Raw genomic sequence first — 23,419 nt, 5'->3', positions numbered from 1 at the left:
CCTCCAGGGGTCCCGACCCCCCAGGTTGAGAAACACTGACCTAAACCGTTTAGGGCTTTAAAGGTAAGAACCAGCACTTTGTATTTAGCTCAAAAGCAGACTGGCAGCCAGTGAAGCTTCCGCAACATGGGATTGGATCTCTCCCTGATTGGCACTCCAATTAGTAACCTGGCTGCTAATCTCTTGACCATTTGAAGCTTCCGAACTATCTTCAAAGGCAAGTCACAATCTCACAGATAATGCCCATTGTAATCCACCTCTGAAAAAAAAATCTGACCAGGAGAGGGCTTGGAGGCATCCAAGAATAGTGACCAAAGAAATGTAAGTTCTGGATCGGTATGTAAAGTTAGGGCCTCCCGGTGGTGCAGCGCGTTAAACTACTGAGCTGCTGAACTTGCTGACCGAAAGGTTGGCGGTTTGAATCCGGGGAGTGGGGTGAGCTCCTGCTGTTAGCCCCAGCTTCCGCCAACATAGCAATTCGAAAACATGCAGGTGTGAGTAGATCAATAGTTACTGCTCCGGCGGGAAGGTAACGGCGCTCCATGCAGTCATGCTGGCCACATGACCTTGGAGGTATCTATGGACAACGCCAGCTTTGGGGGTTAGAAATGAAGATGAGCACTTTTAGGGTTAGAAATGAGCACTTTTGGGGTTAGAAATGGAGATGAGGGGGAGTTGGTCATGACCGGACTTAATGTCAAGGGGAAAACTTTACCTTTTATGTACTTACTTACTTACTTAACGGCGCTCCATACAGTCATGCCGGCCACATGACCTTGGAGGTGTCTACGGACAACGCTGGCTCTTCGGCTTAGAAATGGAGATGAGCACCACACCCCAGAGTCAGACATGACTGGACTTAATGTCAGGGGACTACCTTTACCTTTACCTTTACCGTACTTACTTAGGCAAGCCCTCATTGTCCAAGTAGGATTGTCTTCCAAGATTGGTGTACTGGCGGTGAGTCTGTAGGTGGCTGTGGAGCCCTATTCTTGATCTGCATCTTCTCCCGCAGTGAGGGCATTGGTTTCCAGGTGGAAGGCAGTCCCAGTCGGGGTTGGCTTGTTGCACCTTCCTCTTGGCATGTTTCTCTCTTTCGCCCTCCATTCGTGCCTCTTCAAATTCTATAGCATTGCTGGTCACAGCTGACCTCTAGTTAGAGTGCTCAAGGGCCAGGGCTTCCCAGTTCTCGGTGTCCATGCCAGAGTTTTTAAGGTTGGCTTTAAACCCATCTTTACTGCTCCAGCAGGAAGGTAACGGCACTCCATGTAGTCATCGTGGCCACAGGACCTTGGAGGTATCTATGGACAACGCCTGCTTTTGGGGTTAGAAATGGAGATGAGCACCATATCCCAGAGTCGGACACGACTGGGCTTAATGTCAAGGGGAAACCTTTGCCTTTTATGTACTTACTTACTTACTTGGCGATCCCTCGTAGTCCGAGGATGATGGTCCTCCAAGTGTAGTATCCTGGCAGTGGGTCCGTAGGTGACTGTGGAGCCCTATTCTTGACCTGCATGGTCTCCCGCAGTGAGGGCATTGGTTTCCAGGTGGAAGGCGGTCCCGGTTGGGGTTGGCTTGACGTGCCTTCCTCTTGGCACGTTTCTCTCTTTCACCCTCCATTCGTGCCTCTTCGAATTCCGCAGCACTGCTGGTCACAGCTGACATCCTGTTAGAGTGCTCAAGGGCCAGGGCTTCCCAGTTGTCGGTGTCTATGCCACAGTTTTTAAGGTTGGCTTTAAAACCCATCTTTACTGCTCCAGCGGGAAGGTAATGGCACTCCATGCAGTCATGCTGGCCACATGACCTTGGAGGTATCTTTGGACAACGCCAGCTTTTTGGGTTAGAAATTGAGATAAGCACCTCCAGAGTTGGACACAACTAGACTTAATGTCAAGGGGAAACCATTAACTTTTATGTAAAGTTAATACAATACTTGAAATCTAAGACCGAGCGGAAATTGCCTTTGGGATTTGTATTGTGTGTGTGTGTGTGTGTGTCATTTTTTTTCTCTTCCGAAAGGTACATCTCCTAGATTCCTAAGTTCAAAGCAATGTGGTGTAATCAGGACCTTATATGGCAGTGGTTCTCAAGCTTCCTAATACAGGTCCTCATGTTGTGGTGACCCCCAACCATAACGTTATTTTCGTTGTTACTTCATAACCGTAATTTTGCTACTGTTATGAATTATAATGTAAATATCTGATATGCAGGATGTATTTTCAGTCCCTGGACCAAATTTAGCACAAATACCCGAAACGCCCAAAATTTGAATACTGGTGGGGTTGGGGGTGATTGATTTTGTCATTTGGTAATGCTGGAGTTGCTGGGATTTATAGTTCACCTTAAATCAAAGAGCCTTCTGCATTCCATCAATGATGGAATTGAATCAAACATGGCACACAGAATTCCCGTGACCAAGAGAAAATACTGGGAAGGTCTGGTGGACATTGACCTTGAGTTTTTGGAGTTGTAGTTCACCTACATCCAGAGAACACTGTGGACTCAAGCAATGATGGATCTGGATCAAACTTGGCACAACTACTCAATATGCCCAAATGTGAACACTGGTAGAGTTTGGAGAAAATAGACCTTGCCATTTGGGAGTTGTAGTTGTTGGGATTTATAGTTCACCCACAATGAAATAGTATTTTCAACCCCCACCAACAATAAAATTAGACCAAACTTTCCACACAGATCCCCTATGACCAACAGAAAATACTATGTTATCTGATGGTCTTTGGCAACCCCTCTGACACCCCCTCGTGACCCCCACAGGGGTCCCGACCCCCAGGTTGAGACACACTGTTATATAGGCTTTGCTTGTCTGTTGACTTGTGCTTAGGCATCTTCGATGGGAAAGGAGGGAGTGTTGCATGTTTGGGAACTCTTAAAACCAGGGACAGATGACAACAAACTGATAAGTGCATGGCGGAGATCCGGTGGCACAATGGGTTAAACCCTTGGGCCAGCAGGACTGAAGACTGACAGGTCGGAGGTTTGAATCCGGAGAGAGCACGGATGAGCTCCCTCTGTCAGCTTCAGCTCCCCATATGGGGACATGAGAGAAGTCTGAAAACATCAAAACATTTGAGCATCCCCTGGGCAATGTCCTTGCAGACAGTCAATTCTCTCACAGCAGGAGTGACTTGCAGTTGCAATGGGATTTTGGCCTGCATCAATGGGAGCCTAGTGTCTAGATCTAGGGAAGTCATGCTCCCCATGCTCTATTCTGCTTTGGTTAGACCACACCTGGAATATTGTGTCCAATTCTGGGCACCACAATTCAAGAGAGGTATTGACAAGCTGGAATGTGTCCAGAGGAGAATGACTAAAAGGATCAAGGGTCTGGGGAACAAGCCCTATGAGGAGCGGCTTAAAGAGCTGGGCGTGTTTAGCCTGAAGAAGAGAAGGCTGAGAGGAGATATGAGAGCCATGTATAAATATGTGAGAGGAAGCCACAGAGAGGAGGGAGCAAGCTTGTTTTCTGCTTCCTTGCAGACTAGGACGCGGAACAATGGCTTCAAACGACAAGAGAGGAGATTCCATCTGAACATGAGGAAGAACTTCCTGACTGTAAGGAGAGCTGTTCAGCAGTGGAACTCTCTGCCCCGGAGTGTGGTGGAGGCTCCTTCTTTGGAAGCTTTTAAGCAGAGGCTGGATGGCCATCTGTCAGGGGTGATTTGAATGCAATATTCCTGCTTCTTGGCAGAATGGGGTTGGACTGGATGATAGCCCATGAGGTCTCTTCCAACTCTTTGATTCTATGATTCTCAAGTCACTCCTGACTCAGAAAAAAGTGCATGGCAAAGGGAAAGTGTTCCTAAGAAATGAGCATATTTGCTCAGGAACTAGACTTCTATGGAACATGAATCATGTCGGAAGGACCGGGGCCTCAACATCCGAAGTAAGCACCTGGTTTTATTTGGCAGGATGTAGCCTTATGATATCCCTCAAGATGCTTGGAATAAAGCAGGATGGCTTGAGACCGATGTTTTTCAAAGCTTGCCAAGAATGCAGAAAGTGTGTAAATGCCTGCTGATCTGTAGCCGGAAGTCTGTGATCTATAGTCAGTCTCATTGTTTTATATATTTATTTGTCGTGTCAGGGCAACCAGTCAATTGTATTACATTTCTAACAGATCAAAGCAAACAAACAAACAGACAAAACACAAAATTTGCAAGATTGGTAGTTGATTAAATGTCCTTTGACCAGTATCTGGCCCCTTGGAGTGCCTCTGGTGTTGCCACAAGAAGCTCCTCCCCTGTGCATGTTGCATTGCAGCAGGTGGTCAGTGGTTTGCTCTTCTCCGCACTCGCATGTCAAGGATTCCACTTTGTGGCCCCATTTCTCAAGGTTGGCTCTGCATCTCGTGGTGCCAGAGCGCAGTCTGTTCAGCGCCTTTCAAGTCGCCCGGTCTTCTGTGTGTCCAGGGGGGAGTCTCTCATTTGGTATCACCCACGGATTGAGGTTCTGGGTTTGAGCCTGCCACTTTTGGACTCTCACTTGCTGAGGTGTTCCAGCGAGTGTCTCTGTAGATCTAAGAAAACTATTTCTAGATTTAAGTCGTTGGCGTGCTGGCTGATACCCAAACAAGGGATGAGCTGGAGATGTCTCTGCCTTGGTCCTTTCACTATTGGCTGCTACTTCCCGGCAGATGTCAGGTGGTGCAATACCGGCTAGACAGTGTAATTTCTCCAGTGGTGTAGGGCGCAGACACCCCGTGATAATGTGGCATGTCTCATTAAGAGCCACATCTACTGTTTTAGCGTGGTGAGATGTGTTCCACACTGGGCATGCATACTCAGCAGCAGAGTAGCACAGCGATAGGGCAGATGTCTTCACTGTGTCTGGTTGTGATCCCCAGGTTGTGCCAGTCAGCTTTCGTATGATATTGTTTCTAGCACCCACTTTTTCCTTGATGTTCAGGCAGTGCTTCTTGTAGGTCAGAGCACGGTCAGAGTGACTCCCAGGTATTTGGGTGCGCTGCAATGCTCCAGTGGGATTCCTTCCCAGGTAATAATCCTTAGAGCTCGGGATGCTTGTCTGTTCTTAAGGTGAAAGGCACATGTCTGTGTTTTGGATGGATTAGGGATCAGCTGGTTTTCCCTGTAGTAGGCAGGAAGAGCACCTAAAGCTTTGGAGAGCTTCTGTTCTACCATCTCAAAGCGCCCTGCTTGAGCGGTGATGGCACGATCATCTGCATAGATTAAGCTCTCTGTCCCTTCTGGCAGTGGCTGGTTATTTGTGTAGATGTTGACCATGGATGGAGCAAGCACGCTCCCCTGAGGCAGGCCGTTCTTCTGTTTCCGCCATCTGCTTCTCTGGCTCTGGAACTCAACAAAAAAGCTCCTGTTTTGTAGCAGGTTTCCTTCCCAGTCTCATTATGAAATGTAAGGAAAGAGGGAAGGGATTTCCGAAGGATGCCTTATAGATGGAGCCAGGTTCTCTCCCACTGTTCCAGAAACTAAAATATGAAACAATGGTTTCAAGTTCCAACTAAACATTAGGAACTGGGTGTTGCTGTTGTTGTTAACTTCAAGGACTGTTGGATAAGTGCAGAAAAGTTCTTCGTATGGAGATGCAGTCTCTTTCTTTGGATGGACATCTTTCAGGGGTGTTTAAACAGTATATTCCTGTGTAACAGGAGGGCAGACAGGATGGCCCTTGGGGTCCCTTCCATCCTGAAGGTTCTATGCTTCTAACCCAGTGGCTCTCAACCTTCCCAATGCCGCAACCCCTTAATACAGTTCCTCCTGTTGTGGTGACCCCCACCCATAACATTATTTTCATTGCTACTTCAGAACTGTCATTTTTCTCTTGTTGTCCCGTGATATGAGATTAGGTCTCTGGTCGGAGAGAGCTAAGGAAACATTAATGCAGTGGTTCTCAACCTTCCTAATGCCGCGACCCCTTAATACAGTCCCTCATGTTGTGGTGACCCCCAACTATAACATTGTTTTTGTTGCTACTTCATAACAGTCATTTTACTACTGTTATAAATCATAATGTAAATATCAGATATGCAAGATGTATTTTCATTCACTGGACCAAACTGAGCACAAATACCCAACACAACCACATGTAAATGCTAGTGGAGTTGGGGGAGGATTGATTTTGTAATTTGGGAGTTGTAGTTGCTGGGATTTATAGTTCACCTATAATCAAAGAGCATTCTGAACTCCAGCAGCGATGGATTTGAACCTAATTTGCCACACAGAACTCCCATGGCCAACGGAAAACACTGTAAAGGTTTGGTGGGTATTAACCTTGAGTTTGGGAGTTGTAGTTCACCCATATGCAGAGAGCACTGTGGATTCACGCAATGGTGGATCTGGACCAAACTTGGCACAAATACTCAATATGCGCAAATGTGAACATTGGTGGAGCCTGGGGAAAATAGACCTTGACTTTTGGGAGTTTTAGTAGCTGGGATTTATAGTTCATTATGATCAAAGAACATTCTGAACTCCACCAACGATAGAATTGGCTCAAACTTCCCACATGGAATCCCCATGACCATCAGAAAATGCTGTATTTTCTGATGGTCTTTGGCGACCCCTCTGACACCCCTTCGCGACCCCCTCAGGGGTCCCGACCCCCAGGTTGAGAAACACTGTTCTAACCCATAAGTAGATAAAGAGTTAGAAGGCAGGATCATCAAGTTTGCAGACAGGACCAAATTGGGAGGGAACGCCAATATTCCAGAAGACAGGAGCAGAATTCAGAATGATCTGAACAGATTAGAGAGGTGAATGGCCAAATCTAACACAATGAAGTTCAGCAGCAATAAATGCAAGAGACTCCACTTAGGCAGAAAAAAGGAAATGCAAAGAGACAGAATGGGGGACGATGCCTGGCTCGAGAGCAGGAACCTGTTGAGTTCTTCTTCTCCATGGCTCCAAATAGTGAAGGTGTCAACCACATATCTGAACCATATAGTGGGCTTTTTGGTTGCTGTTTCAAGGGCTTGTTGAAACAGCAACCAAAAAGCCCACTATATGGTTCCTGGTTCCTCAATAGGTTCCCGGAACATGTTAACAGCATCCACCCAAACATCCAGTTCACCATGGAAAAAGAAAATGAAGGAAGACTGCCTTTTCTAGATGTCCTAGTCATCCGCAAACCAGATCAACAATTGGGTCACACCGTCTACAGAAAACCCACACACACAGATAGATATCTACATAAAAACTCCAACCATCACCCAAGTCAAAAAAGAAGCACCATCAAAGCCTTGGCAGACCGCGCAAAAAGAATCTGCGAACCCCACCTCCTCCAAGATGAACTGAACCACCTCAACTGGGCTCTCCAGGCCAATGGAGACTCCACCTCAGACATCAGAAGAGCTGCAAGACAACCGAGAAGAAGCCATGAGAGTAAAGATGAAGATCCACCCAGAGGAAAAGTGTTCTTGCCATACATCAAGGGAACCACTGACTGCATAGGGAAGCTGATGAGGAAGCACAGCATACAAACCACTTACAGACCCACCAAGAAAATCCAACAAATGCTACGTTCAGCAAAGGACAAGAGGGATCCTCTCACCTCTGCAGGAGTTTACCGTATACCATGCAGCTGTGGACAAGTCTACAGAGGGACCACCAAACACAGCGCCCAAACAAGAATCCAGGAACATGAAAGGCACTGCAGACTACTTCAACCAGAGAAGTCAGCCATAGCAGAGCACCTGATGAACCAACCTGGACACAGGATATTATTGGAGAACACAGAAATGCTGGATCACTCCAACAACCACCATGTCAGACTACACAGAGAAGCTACTGAAATCCACAAGCATGTGGACAATTTCAAGAGAAAGGAAGAGACCATGAAAATGAACAAAATCTGGCTACCAGTATTAAAAAACTCAAAAATTACAACAGCAAAACATCAGAGGGGAAACAAACAGGCACATAAAATCACTCTCAACAAAAGATTCCCCCCAGGCACTTCCAAGCCATTGAATGCTAATCAAGGTGATCAGCTGAAACATTCACATCTAGCTCCAGCAGACAAGCGGCCTTTGTCCCACCCTGGTCATTCCACAGATATATAAACCCATTTTTCCTACTTCCAACAGACTTCACTACCTCTGAGGATGCTTGCCATAGATACAGGTGAAACGTCAGGAGAAAAATTGCCTCCAGAACATGGCCATATAGCCCGGAAAAACCTACAACAACCCAGTGATTCCGGCCATGAAAGCCTTCGACAATACAAAAAAATAACAGTTCACGAAGCCAGTTACCTGTCGATATGGGCAAGTTAAGAAGCATTTGTTTGACTTGTTGAAGATATGAGAAGTGTTTGTTTAAATTGTTGAAGATCTTAGCAATAATAAAGGACTTTGTTAAACTTTTCAAGCATCTAAAGACTTTTGTATAGGAAAATCCTTACAGCCTCTCAGCTGAGGCACCCCGGCTTCCTGCTGGGCACAAACAGCACGTCCTGCTCAACTGTTTTTACACTATAGCATTGAATTTTTGCTGTTCTTACTTGTTGTGAACCGCTGTGAGTCGCCTTCGGGCTGAGAACAGCGGTATATAAGTAAAGTAAGTAAATAAATAAATAAAAGCCAATTGCTATAGGCCCACTGCGCGACAGCACACCACCAATGATGGAATTGAACCAAATATGGCACACAGAACTCCCATGACGAACAGAAAATATATATCAGTGATTGGTTTGGGGGGGGGGGGGGAACGACGACAAAAATACTGTTTGCTTACTATTGAAAATTACTTGGGGCCACCTCTGCCTGGAACAGTGGAATTTCAATGGAATCCTAGTTTGCCACTTCCAGAAGAGTGTTTAAGAAGTGTAACTATGCCTATAAAACTTTGCATTCCCTTTAGAAATCGAGTTCCTTCCTTCCTTCCATTGTCTTGCAATACTCACATCTGCAGACTCAAGCAAGGTGTTTTCAAAATAGTGGAATTTGGGGGAAAATATTGCTCGGCTAGTGTTTGTGCATTGGGGAAGGGAAGGGAAGAATGTCAACTGAAGGGCAAGGGGTTGTTCAAAGATGAATGGAAAGGGAAGAGTTTTGACAACTGTAATCCTCTGCTCAGTGAAGGATTTTTTCTTGATTCTGTGCTGGTCTTTGGAGCTTTGTTGTTGTTCATTCGTTCAGTCGTCTCCGACTCTTCGTGACCTCATGGACCAGCCCACGCCAGAGCTCCCTGTCGGCCGTCACCACCCCCAGCTCCTTCAAGGTCAGTCCAGTCACTTCAAGGATGCCATCCATCCATCTTGCCCTTGGTCGGCCCCTCTTCCTTTTGCCTTCCACTTTCCCCAGCATAATTGTCTTCTCTAGGCTTTCCTGTGTCCTCATGATGTGGCCAAAGGACTTCCACTTTCCCTCTAGTCTCCTTCCCTCCAGTGAGCAGCCGGGCTTTCTTTCCTGGAGGATGGACTGGTTGGATCTTCTCGCAGTCCAAGGCACTCTCAGCACTTTCCTCCAACACCACAGCTCAAAAGCATCTCTCTTCCTCCGCTCAGCCTTCCCGAAGGTCCAGCTCTCACATCCGTAGGTGACTACAGGGAAGACCATGGTTTGGACTAGGCAATGGATCTTTGTTGCCAGTCTGATGTCTCTACTCTTCACTATTTTATCGAGACTGGACATTACTCTCCTCCCAAGAAGTAAGCGTCTTCTGATTTCCTGGCCACAGTCTGCATCTGCACTCATCTTTGCGCCTAGAAATACAAAGTCTGTCACGGCCTCCACGTTTTCTCCCTCTATTTCCCAGTTGTCAATCATTCTTGTTGCCATCATCTTGGTTTTTTTGACGTTTAGCTGCAACCCGGCTTTTGCGCTTTCTTCTTTCACCTTGATTAGAAGGCTCCTCAGCTCCTCCTCACTTTCGGCCATCAGAGTGGTGTCATCTGCATATCTGAGGTTGTTAATGTTTCTTCCAGCAATTTCCACCCCAGCCTTGCATTCATCCAGCCCCGCACATCGCATGATGTGTTCTGCATACACGTTAAAAAGGTTGGGTGAGAGGATGCAGCCTTGCCGTACGCCTTTCCCAATCTTGAACCCGTCTCCTGTTCCGTGGTCAGTTCTGACTGTGGCTCCTTGGTCCTTGGACAGATTCCTCAGGAGAGAGGGAAGGAGGCTTGGGATGCCCATCCCACCCAGAACTTGCCACCATTTCTGATGATCCACACAGTCAAAGGCTTTAGAAGAGTCAATGAAGCAGAAGTAGATGTTTTTCTGAAACTCCCTGCCTTTCTCCATTCTCCAGCATATGGATATTGGCAATCTGGTCTCTCGTTCCTCTGCCTTTTCTAAACCCAGCTTGAACATCTGGCAGCTCTCGCTCCATGTCTTGCTGGAGTCTTCTTCCTTGCAGGAGTCTTCGGAGCTAGGCTTGAATAAAAAGAGGATCTTCTTGAGCACAAAACATCTTGGCATTAGGAAGGGGACACAGAACATCTGATGGGATTAAAGAGCCTGACGCGAATTCCTTTCCCAGAGAAGAGACTTGTGAGAGGTAGGGTTAGAATCATAGAATCAAAGAGTTGGAAGAGACCTCCTGGGCCATCCAGTCCAACCCCATTCTGCCAAGAAGCAGGAACATTGCATTCAAAACACCCCTGACAGACGGCCATCCAGCCTCTGCTTAAAAGCTTCCAAAGAAGGAGCCTCCACCACACTCCAGGGCAGAGAGTTCCACTGCTGAACGGCTCTCACAGTCAGGAAGTTCTTCCTCGTGTTCAGATGGAATCTCCTCTCTTGTAGTTTGAAGCCATTGTTCCATTGTGTCCTTGTCTCCAAGGAAGCAGAAAACAAGCTTGCTCCCTCCTCCCTGTGGCTTCCTCTCACATATTTATCCATGGCTATCATATGTCCTCTCAGCCTTCTCTTCTTCAGGCTAAACATGCCCAGCTCCTTAAGCCGCTCCTCATAGGGCTTGTTCTCCAGACACTTGATCATTTTAGTCGCCCTCCTCTAGACATATTCCAGCTTGACAGATGCAACTGTCTTTCGGGCTGCAAAGGTCGACAGCAAGCTACACAAATTGGTCAGAAGCTCACTCCGACCCGGCTGGCTTCAAACTCATGACTTTTTGGTCAGTAGTGATCTTAACGCAGCTGACTCCCAGCCAGCTGGGATTCCATTTAAAACAATCTCCCCGGGGTAAATATTGCTATAATGGTTCCTATATAGTTATTGATCCTTTTATTCTTTATTATCATCTCTTAGAATAGCAATACAGGAGCAGGTATTAGGATTATTTCCTTTAGAAGTTTAGCTTTTTAAACTTTACCATAACTTACTTTCTCAGTATGAAAGTAAGAAGGAAAATAGCTAAAGATTGCTTTTTCCCAAAAAATAGAAAATGCCTGCTATTTACATGAGTTGGTGGTTGGAAGATGTATGAACTTAGATGTTCGAAGTTATATTGACAAAGTCAAATCGATAAATTGATCTCTCAAGTCGATCTGATCTATGTGTTCTGTAAATACAGGCAGTTCAAACAGAACTTTTGCACCAAAGGGAGAAATCAATACTGGGTTGTTGTTGGTTTTTTCAGGCGATATGGCCATGTTCTAGAGGCATTCTCTCCTGACGTTTCGCCTGCATCTATGGCAAGCATCCTCAGAGGTAGTGAGGTCTGTTGGAACTAGGACAATGGGTTTATATATCTGTGGAATGACCAGGGTGGGACAAAGGACTCTTGTCTGCTGGAGCTAGGTGTGAATGTTTCAACTTACCACCTTGATTAGCATACAATGGCTTGAAACATTCACACCTAGCTCCAGCAGACAAGAGACCTTTGTCCCACCCTGGTCATTCCACAGATATATAAACCCCTTTTCCTAGTTACAACAGACCTCACTACCCCTGAGGATGCTTGCCATAGATGCAGGTGAAATGTCAGGAGAGAATGCCTCTAGACCATGGCCATACAGCCCGAAAAAATCTACAACAACCCAATACGTAATGTTCTGTTGAAACTTCCAGGGAGAGACACTTCCAGGAAAAATCAGGTATTTTAAAATGTTTATATTTAAATTCTGAATTATATTGTAATATTAATATTATATTTTTGACTGCCCCTACAGTTGCACTGCCCAGCATTTAAGACCAATATAGTGTGCAGACTCTGCAGTTTTATTTATATGCTAGCACTGCCTGGGCTATTTGAAAAAGCCAATTTCTTAAAGGTTGTGGGTGAACTACAACTCCCATCATGCCAGGTTAACCTTGAGAAACTCCATAAGCAGTTCAAGTTTGTTATGTTGGGCAAGTTTGCTCTAGATGCATCATCGGCGGGATTCAGTGTGCTCTCTGGCTGTAGGGTAAACTACAACTCCCACTATGGTGAGTCAGTTCCCTCAAACACCTCCAGTAGACCAAACTTGGGGGTTCTGTGTGCCAAGTTTGGTTCAATTCCATCGTTGGTGGAGGTCACAATTTCTCTGGTTGTGGGTGAACTACAACTCCCAGAAAGGAAGGTCAGTTTCCCCCCAAACCCGTCCAATAATCAAATTTCAGCACACAGTTCTGTGTGCCAATTTTGGTCCAGATCCATCGGCGTTTGGGTTCACAGTGCTCTCTGCATGTAGGTGAACTACAACTCCCACAAATCAAGGTGAGTTTTCCCCCAAAGATCTCCAGTAATTTTTGTTGGTTATGGGGGCTCTGTGTGCCAAGTTTGGTCCAATTCATCTTCGGTGGAGTTCAGAGTGCTTATTGTTTGCAGGTGTACTATAAATCCCAGTACCTACAACTCCAAAATGCCCCTCAAAACCCACCACATGCCAAGTTTGGTCCAGATCCATCACTGTTTGAGTCCATAGTGTGCTCAGCAAAAGAGAAACATACCCTTTCTCTGTAGAAAAGGAGCAACAGGGAAGAAAATGTTTTTAAGAAACAAGATGTGACATGTAGAGGTCGGAAGTTATGTTGTGGTTAAGTTCAAAGGTTGTGGTTAAGCACAGAGTCTGCAGGTACAAGAAGGTACTTTCCATCAAAAGGTCAAGGGAGAGTATTTTCAGTTGGTCATGGGAGAAATGTGTGCCAAGTTTGGTTCAATTCCATCGTTGGTGGAGTTCAAAATGCTCTGTGATTGTAGGTGAACTATAAATCCCATCAACTACAACTCCCAAATGACAAAATCATTTTTTTGTGTGAAGGACATACATTGGAGTGTTAGATGTCTTGTGTCCAAAATTGGTGTCAATTTGTCCAGTGGTTTTTGAGTTCTGTTAATCCCACAAACGAACATTACATTTTTATTTATATAGAAGTGTGGGCTTTTGTTTTCTGATTTTGGGGGGGGGGGTTGCACTGCAAATAATATATGTGCAGAGTGCATAGGAATTCATTCATACTTTTTTTCCAAATTATAATCCGGCCCTCCAACAGTTTGCGGGACTGTGACCCGGCCCTCTGTTCAAAAAGTTTGGGAACCCCTGCTCTAGAGAGTAGGATACAACGGAAACATGGGTTCTATTGGCAGGAAAAGAGATTGTACCTAAACATTAGGAAGAACTTCCTGGTGGTAATATACTGCCTGGGAGTCTAAGAGAGTCTTCTTCATTTGACATTTTTAAATAGAGGCTAGATGGCCATCTGTTGGGAGAGCTTTGATTGCGTCTTCCTGCTTAGCACATTGGAATTATGTCGGAGCATGTAATATGTGTCTGTCAACTGTAAAATAAGATGCATGAAGCTGTTTGGTTGGGCCATGCTTGGGGAGCTGGCTGAGCCTGGGACTTTTGGGCACTGTTACATTTTTCAGGCTAGATGGCAATCTGTTGGGAGAGCTTTGATTGCGTCTTCCTGCTTAGCACATTGGAATTATGTCGGAGCATGTAATATGTGTCTGTCAACTGTAAAATAAGATGCATGAAGCTGTTTGGTTGGGCCATGCTTGGGCAGCTGGCTGAGCCTGGGACTTTTGGGCACTGTTACATTTTTCAGGCTAGATGCCCATCTGTTGGGAGAGCTTTGATTGCGTCTTCCTGCTTAGCACATTGGAATTATGTCGGAGCATGTAATATGTGTCTGTCAACTGTAAAATAAGATGCATGAAGCTGTTTGGTTGGGCCATGCTTGAGGAGCTGGCTGAGCCTGGGACTTTTGGGCACTGTTACATTTTTCAGGCTAGATGCCCATCTGTTGGGAGAGCTTTGATTGCATCTTCCTGCTTAGCACAAGGGAATTATGTCGGAGCATGTAAGAAATCGGTTAATATGTGTCTGTCAACTGTAAAATAAGATGCATGAAGCTGTTTGGTTGGGCCATGCTTGGGCAGCTGGCTGAGCCTGGGACGTTTGGGCACTGTTACATTTTTCAGGCTAGATGCCTATCTGTTGGGAGAGCTTTGATTGCGTCTTCCTGCTTAGCACATTGGAATTATGTCGGAGCATGTAATATGTGTCTGTCAACTGTAAAATAAGATGCATGAAGCTGTTTGGTTGGGCCATGCTTGGGGAGCTGGCTGAGCCTGGGACTTTTGGGCACTGTTACATTTTTCAGGCTAGATGCCCATCTGTTGGGAGAGCTTTGATTGCGTCTTCCTGCTTAGCACATTGGAATTATGTCAGAGCATGTAATATGTGTCTGTCAACTGTAAAATAAGATGCATGAAGCTGTTTGGTTGGGCCATGCTTGGGGAGCTGGCTGAGCCTGGGACTTTTGGGCACTGTTACATTTTTCAAGCTTGAGCTATGCAGGTGCTCAGTGAGAAGCAGAGAGAGGATGGAGTGTGCTCTTGCTCCATGAGCTGCTGGAGGGAGATTCTCCACATGGACAAAGAAAGACTACCGTATATACTCGAGTATAAGCCTAGTTTTTCAGCGCCTTTTTTAGGCTGAAAAAAATCCCCTCGGCTTATACTTGAGTCAAGGTTATTTATTACTTTATTATTATTATTATTATTATTATTATTATTATTACATTTACATTATTTTACTCTATTATTACTTTTATTATATTTATTATTTTATTCTATTATTATTATTATATTTACATTATTTTACTGTATTATTATATTTATTGCTTTTATTATTTTACTCTATTATTGTTATGATTACATTTATTACTTTATTATTATTATTATTATTATTATTATTATTATTATTAAATTTCCCTTATTTACTCTATTATTATTTTTATTACATGTTATTGTATTTATTATTTTATTCTATTATTATTGATTTGTCGTGTCAGGACAACCAGTCAATTATATTACATTGCTAACAGAACAAAGCAAACAAACAGACAAAATACAAAATTTGTGAGTTTGGTAGTTGATTGAATGTCCTTTGAGCAGTATCTGGCTACTTGGAGTGCCTCTGGTGTTGCCGCAAGAAGGTCCTCCCTTGTGCATGTGGCAGGGCTCAGGTTGCATTGCAGCAGGTGGTCAGTGGTTTCCTCTTCTCCGCACTCGCATGTCGTGGATTCCACTTTGTAGCCCCATTTCTTGAGGTTGGCTCTGCATCTTGTGGTGCCAAAGCGCAGTCTGTTCAGCGCCTTCCAAGTTTTCTGTGTGCCCAGAGGGGAGTCTCTCCTTTGGTATCAGCCATGGATTGAGGTTCTGGGTTTGAGCCTGCCACTTTTGGACTCTCGCTTGCTGAGGTGTTCCAGCGAATGTCTCTGTAGATCTTAGAAAACTATTTCTAGATTTATGTCATTGACGTGCTGGCTGATACCCAAACAGGGGATTAGCTGGAGATGTCTCTGCCTTGGTCCTTTCACTATCGGCTGCCACTTCCCGGCAGATGTCAGGTGGTGCGATACCGGCTAAGCAGTGTAATTTCTCCAGTGGTGTAGGGCGCAGGCACCCCGTGATAATGCGGCATGTCTCATTAAGAGCCACGTCCACTGTTTTAGCGTGGTGAGATGTGTTCCACACTGGGCATGCGTACTCAGCAGCAGAGTAGCACAGTGCAAGGGCAGATGTCTTCACTGTATCTGGTTGTGATCCCCAGGTTGTGCCAGTCAGCTTTCGTATGATATTGTTTCTAGCACCCACTTTTTGCTTGATGTGCAGGCAGTGCTTCTTGTAGGTCAGAGCACGGTCCAGAGTGACTCCCAGTATTTGGGTGCGCTGCAATGCTCCAGCGGGGTTCCTTCCCAGGTGATCTTCAGAGCTCGGGATGCTTGTCTGTTCTTGAGATGAAAGGCACATGTCTGTGTTTTGGATGGGTTGGGGATCTGCTGGTTTTCCCTGTAATAGGCAGTAAGAGCACCTAGAGCTTCGGAAAGCTTCTGTTCAACCATCTCAAAGCTCCCTGCTTGAGCAGTGATGGCACGATCATCAGCATAGATGAAGCTCTCTGTCCCTTCTGGCAGTGGCTGGTCATTTGTGTAGATGTTGAACATGGATGGAGTAAGCACGCTCCCCTGAGGCGGCCGTTCTTCTGTTTCCGCCATCTGCTTCTCTGGCCCTGGAACTCAACAAAAAAGCTCCTGTTTTGTAGCAGGTTTCCTATGAGGCGGGTGAGGTGGTCGTCCTTTGTGATATTAGTTTTCCAACAAGGCCATATCCACTGTTTTAGTGTGGTGAGATGTGTTCCACACTGGGCATGCATACTCAGCAGCAGAGTAGCATAGCACAAGGGCAGATGTCTTCACTGTGTCTAGTTGTGATCCCCAGGTTGACTAGATATTCTTGCTTGACAGAATAGGATTGGACTAGATGGTTTTTTTCCCCCTTATATTAATGGCTTTTGTTTTCTCTCCCCATAGGCTGAACAGGCTGGTGTTTTTGAACTCCAGGTCCACTCCTTCACCACCAGCAGCCCCCGAAACCTGTGCCACGGGGCGCGCCCCTGCCGCATCTTCTTCCGCGTCTGCCTCAAACACGCCCAAGCCGTGGTGTCCCCGGAGCCCCCTTGCACCTTCGGGGCAGCCCTGAGCGATATCGTCCCCGCGGACCGCGGTGCGGTGGCCACCAGCGCACCCATCCAGGTCCCCTTCCATTTCAAGTGGCCGGTGAGGTCCTTTCCAGGCGTACAACGCCTCCTAGTTATACCAAAGAGTGGTTAAGCAACCTGGATTTCCTTCCCACCTCTTCTGACCCTATTCCCTTGCTCTGCCTCTTTCCAAACTTGTAATATGGGTGCATTATGCTCTCGTATGCTCCTCTCCTTTAATATTCCTTCTGTTTCCTTGCACTTCTTAGAGAGAATGCTGTTCCAAAAATCGCTGGCAATTGATACGTGTCTCATCTCAATATGAGTAAATATTTTTGTTTCCTTTCAGCACCGCAACTCAGAGATATCCCGAAGATTGCAGTCCACTGCATATTGCCAAGGGACAATTAGTAATGATTTCTGACTCTCAGTTGTCTAAATGTAGCAAAATGGGCTGAATTGTGTCAAGAAATAATCATAGAATCATAGAATCATAGATTCAAAGAGTTGGAAGAGACCTCATGGGCCATCCAGTCCAACCCCATCCTGCCAAGAAGCAGGAATATTGCATTCAAATCACCCCTGACAGATGGCCATCCAGCCTCTGCTTAAAAGCTTCCAAAGAAGGAGCCTCCACCACACTCCGGGGCAGAGAGTTCCACTGCTGAACGGCTCTCACAGTCAGGAAGTTCTTCCTCATGTTCAGATGGAATCTCCTTCTTGTAGTCATTGTTCCTTGTCCTAATCTCCATGTAAACAGTCCTCCCTGTGATTTCCTCTCATATATTTATACATGGCTATCATATCTCCTCTCAGCCTTCTCTTCTTGAGGCTAAACATGCCCAGCTCCTTAAGCCGCTCCTCATAGGGCTTGTTCTCCAGACCGTTGATCATTTGAGTCGCCCTCCTCTGGACACATTCCAGCTTGTCAATATCTCTCTTGAATTGTGGTGCCCAGAATTGGACACAATATTCCAGGTGTGGTCTAACCAAAGCGGAATAGAGCATGGGGAGCATGACTTCCTTAGATCTAGACACTATGCTCCTATTGATGCGGAATAGAGCATGGGGAGCATGACTTCCCTAGATCTAGGCACTAGGCTCCTCTTGATAAGTAGAAGCCAATGCAGTTTTTTTCAGTACTGATCTTTCCCCACTCTTGTTCAATATTAATGTTATTGCTATCCTTGAATTCATTCAAGAATGACAATAATAGTAGCTATGTATTGATTTACATCCTCAATATTGATATACTCTCATCTTGTCTCTCCTTCCCTCCCTTTTAGGGGACATTCTCTCTCATTATTGAATCCTGGAGGGCTGAATCAGGGGAGCCATCGACAGGTAAATAATTCCCCCAGAGTTGGAAGTATAATATAAATTCAAAATGTTGACGATGCATAATCTCCGCCCATAATGACAACCATGTGAAGTAAACAGATAAGAGGGTGTATGGTATAGTGTAATACTTCTCGTATAGGTATTCAATTTATCCACATTTCACATAAGTATACTCTTAACATTGTAAGTGGTACACCTCACACAATTTTACTCCAAACTTGATAAGATTCTCAAGTGTAACCAAGGTTTCAAATTAGGTATTTATTTATCGTGTCATCAGCAACCATTGTATTACAATTCTAACAGAGCAAAACAAACACACAGATTAAAAAGAAAAAGGGGAAAAACCACACAGATTTTGCAAATTTGGTATTTGGTTAAATGTCCTTTGAGCAGTATCTGGCCACTTGGAGTGCCTCTGGGGTTGCTGCAAGGAGGTCCTCCATCGTGCATGTGGCAGGGCTCAGGTTGCATTGCAGCAGGTGGTCAGTGGTTTGTTCTTCTCCGCACTCGCATGCCGAGGATTCCACCCTGTAGCCCCATTTCTTAAGATTGGCTCTGCATCTCGTGGTGCCAGAGCACAGTCTGTTCAGTGCCTTCCAAGTCGCCCAGTCTTCAGGCGAAACGTCAGGAGAGAATGCCTCTAGAACATGGCCATATAGCCCGAAAAAACCTACAACAACCCAAACTCTTTTGCTGCTTGTATCTCTGTGCTGGCTTTCCTCTTACGTTTCAAATCCCACCACCCAACTGCCCCCCAACTGTGCTTTCCTCCCTTCTCCCAGAGGATGCCCAGAGGCTGATCAGCCGCCTGGCCACCCGTCGTCGCCTGGCCGTCGGTGAGGACTGGTCGCAAGATGTGCAACTGGGAGACCAGAGTGAGCTGCGCTACTCCTACCACGTCACCTGCGACGAGCACTACTACGGGGAGAGCTGCTCGGACTACTGCCGGCCACGGGACGATGCCTTTGGGCACTACGCCTGTGACGAACTGGGCAGCCGGATCTGCTTAGCAGGGTGGCGGGGCGAATATTGCTCCGAGCGTAAGTAGCTTTTACGGAGAGCGGGACACGGCTGCAAGTGGAGGTAGAATAGAGGGAGCGAGGAACAGACTAAGTTGCATGAGGGAGTATCTTGGGCATTTGGGGTTGGAAAGTGAGGAGATGGCACTGCTTCTTGAAAGTCCCTGCTGGTGGTAGTAGTGCTGAGGAACTGCTATGTTTCCAAAGAGGATATTCCCAAGTTTGGGCCCAAGAAGCCAAGATGACCCTAAACAGAGGTGGTTGTATGTATTGTCGAAGGCTTTCATGGCCGGAATCACTGGGTTGTTGTAGGTTTTTCTGGGCTATATGGCCATGTTCTAGAGGCATTTTCTCCTGACGTTTCGCCTGCATCTATGGCAAGCATCCTCGGAGGTAGTGAGGTATGTTGGAAGTAGGAAAAATGGGTTTATATATCTGTGGGAGAAAGGACTTTTGTCTGCTGGAGCTAGGTGTGAATGTTTCAGCTGATCACCTTGATTAGCATTCAATGGCTTGGAAGTGCCTGGGGGGAATCTTTTGTTGAGAGTGATTTTAATGTGCCTGTTTGTTTCCCCTCTGTTGTTTTGCTGTTGTAATTTTTGAGTTTTTTAATACTGGTAGCCAGATTTTGTTCATTTTTATGGTTTCTTCCTTCTATGGCAAGCATCCTCAGAGGTAGTGAGGTCTGTTGGAATTAGGACAATGGGTTTATATATCTGTGGAATGGCTGGGGTGGGGCAAAGAGCTCTTCCCTGCTGGAGCTAGGTGTGAATGTTTCAACTGATCACCTTCATTAGCATTTGAAGGCCTGGCTGAGCCTGGAAAAATCTTTTGTTGAGAGGTGTTAAGATGTGCCTGGTTGTTTCCTCTTTGCTGTTTTGCTGTTGTAATTTTTGAGTTTTTTAATACTGGTAGCCAGATTTAGTTCCTTTTCATGGTTTCCTCCTTTCTATTGAAATTGTCCACATGCTTTTTGTGGATTTCCATGGCTTCTCTGTGTAGTCTGACATGGTGGTTGTGAGAGTGCTCCAGCACTTCTGTGTTCTCAAATAATCTGCTATGTCCAGGTTGGTCCATCAGGTGCTCTGCTATGGCTGATTTCTCTGGTTGGAGTAGTTTGTAGTGCCTTTCCTGTTCCTTGATGCGTGTCTGGGTAATGCTGCGTTTGGTGGTCCCTATGTAGAGGGGAACAGAGGGGAAACAAACAGGCACATAAAATCACTCTCAACAAAAGATTCCCCCCAGGCACTTCCAAGCCATTGAATGCTAATCAAGGTGATCAGCTGAAACATTCACACCTAGCCCCAGCAGACAAGAGTCCTTTGTCCCACCCTGGTCATTCCACAGATGTATAAACCCATTTTTTCTACTTCCAACAGACCTCACTACCTCTGAGGATGCTTGCCATAGATGCAGGCGAAACGTCAGGAGAGAAATTGCCTCCAGAACATGGTCATATAGCCCGGAAAAACCTACAACAACCCTGACGTTGTTGTATTTTGGGCTTATCACAAGAAGACAGGATTCAGTAGAAAAGGCCATAATGCTCAGGATGGTAGAAGGCAGGAGGGAAAGAGGAAGACTGGATTGCAGATGGATAGACTACATCAGGGTAGCCACGGCTTCCCTGATCTTAACATCTCACAGAAAAAGCCAACTACATTTTTGTGGTTCATGTTAATTGCCTTCAAGTTAACTTTGACTTACGGCCACCACATGAATTAGATCCTGAGGTCCTAAGTTTGCAAGACCTGAACAAGGCTGTTGAGGATAAGCAGTTGTCCTCAACCTGGGTTGTCCAGATGTTTTCTGCCTTCAACTCTCAGAAATCCTAACAGCTGGTAAACTGGCTGGGATTTCTGGGAGTTGTAGGCCATGGAATCATAGAATCAAAGAGCTGGAAGAGACCTCCTGGGCCATCCAGTCCAACCCCATTCTGCCAAGAAGCAGGAATATTGCATTCAAATCACCCCTGACAGATGGCCATCCAGCCTCTGTTTAAAAGCTTCCAAAGAAGGAGCCTCCACCACACTCCGGGGCAGAGAGTTCCACTGCTGAACGGCTCTCACAGTCAGGAAGTTCTTCCTCATGTTCAGATGGAATCTCCTCTCTTGTAGTTTGAAGCCATGGCTCCATTGCATCCTAGTCTCCAGGGAAGCAGAAAACAAGCTTGCTCCCTCCTCCTCCCTGTGGCTTCCCCTCATATATTTATACATGGCTATCATATCTCCTCTCAGCCTTCTCTTCTAAACATGCCCAGCTCCTTAAGCCGCTTCTCATAAGGCTTGTTCTCCGGACCCTTGATCATTTGAGTCGCCCTCCTCTGGACACATTCCAGCTTGTCAATATCTCTCTTGAATTGTGGTGCCCAGAATTGGACACAATATTCCCGGTGTGGTCTAACCAAAGCGGAATAGAGCATGGGGAGCATGACTTCCCTAGATCTAGACACTATGCTCCTATTGATGCAGGCCAAAATCCCATTGGCCTTTTATTTTGCCGCCACATTACATTGTTGGCTCATGTTTAACTTGTTGTCCACATGGACTCCATGATCTTTTTCACACGTACTGCTCTCGAGCCAGGCATCCCCCATTCTATATTTTACATTTCGTTTTTCCTGCCAAAGTGGAGTATCTTGCATTTGTCTCTGTTGAACTTCATTTTGTTAGTTTAGGCCCTTCATCTCTCTAATCTGTCAAGATCATTTTGAATCCTGCTCCTGTCCTCTGGAGTATTGGCTCTCCCTCCCACCCCTGACAGATGGCCATCCAGCCTCTGCTTAAAAGCTTCCAAAGAAGGAACCTCCACCACACTCCGGGGCAGAGAGTTCCACTGCTGAACGGCTCTCACAGTCAGGAAGTTCTTCCTCATGTTCAGATGGAATCTCCTTTCTTGTAGTTTGAAGCCATTGTTCCATTGCGTCCTAGTCTCCATGGAAGCAGAAAACAAGCTTGCTCCCTCCTCCTCCCTGTGGCTTCCATAAACATCTGGGGACCCCAGGTTGAGAACCACTGGGATAGAGGGACTTGATGCAAAGATACAGAATGGGGGACAATGAGGCCTGGCTTGAGAGCAGTACGTGTGAAAAAGATCTTGGAGTCCTCGTGGACAACAAGTTAAACATGAGCCAACAATGTGATGTGGCGGCAAAAAAAGCCAATGGGATTTTGGCCTGCATCAAGAGGAGCCTAGTGTCTAGATCTAGGGAAGTCATGCTCCCCATGCTCTATTCTGCTTTGGTTAGACCACACCTGGAATATTGTGTCCAATTCTGGGCACCACAATTCAAGAGAGATATTGACTCTAAGCTGTAATGTGTCCAGAGGAGGGCGACTCAAATGATCAAGGGTCTGGAGAACAAGCCCTATGAGGAGCGGCTTAAGGAGCTGGGCATGTTTAGCCTGAAGAAGAGAAGGCTGAGAGGAGGTATGATAGCCATGTATAAATATGTGAGAGGAAGCCACAGGGAGGAGGGAGCAAGCTTGTTTTCTGCTTCCTTGGAGACTAGGACGCGGAACAATGGCTTCCAACTACAAGAGAGGAGATTCCATCTGAACATGAGGAAGAACTTCCTGACTGTGAGAGCTGTTCAGCAGTGGAACTCTCTGCCCCGGAGTGTGGTGGAGGCTTCTTCTTTAGAAGCTTTTAAGCAGAGGCTGGATGGCCATCTGTCAGGGGTGTTTTGAATGCAATATTCCTGCTTCTTGGCAGAATGGGGTTGGACTGGATGGCCCAGGAGGTCTCTTCCAACTCTTTGATTCTAGGATTCTATGATTCACACATTTCATGAAGTTTCTGGCACATAAACAAAGTTTTTGCCTTCTACTCGAGTGTCACCTTCTTTTTAGGAACTGATCAATCAGGAACAAACATCTAAAACAGGGGTCCTCAAACTTTTTAAACCGGGGGCCAGTTCATTGTCCCTCAGACCGTTGGAGGGCCAAACTATAGTTTTGTTTTGTTTTTTAAAAAATCAATTAAAAAATTCCTCTGCACATTGCACATATCTGATTTTGCTGTGTGGAAGGGTTCCTTCTAGCCATCTTTAGCCAGTAATTCCAGGAGCAGAGAATGGGAAATCTTCCTATTTCTAGTCTGAACAAAATCTGGCTACCAGTATTTTTAAAAAAAGTCTAAAATTATAACTGTAAATAAAGAACAACACTCAAACA

General features: G+C 45.8%; 1 protein-coding gene across 1 annotated transcript in view; it reads left to right on the top strand.

Annotated features, from left to right (window-relative positions):
• Positions 1-23,419, top strand: part of LOC132781311 (delta-like protein C) — a 79,626-nt gene that overhangs the window by 9,415 nt on the left and 46,792 nt on the right. Inside the window, exons 2-4 of the mRNA XM_067461066.1 lie at positions 16,715-16,960; positions 18,168-18,225; positions 19,008-19,265. Of these exons, the coding sequence (XP_067317167.1) occupies positions 16,715-16,960; positions 18,168-18,225; positions 19,008-19,265 (562 nt within the window). The remainder of the gene's footprint in view (positions 1-16,714; positions 16,961-18,167; positions 18,226-19,007; positions 19,266-23,419) is intronic.

This window comes from Anolis sagrei, chromosome X (assembly GCF_037176765.1).
Source record: "Anolis sagrei isolate rAnoSag1 chromosome X, rAnoSag1.mat, whole genome shotgun sequence".
Classification (NCBI taxonomy): Eukaryota; Metazoa; Chordata; class Lepidosauria; order Squamata; family Dactyloidae; genus Anolis; species Anolis sagrei.
This window is presented reverse-complemented; position numbering and strand designations above follow the sequence as displayed.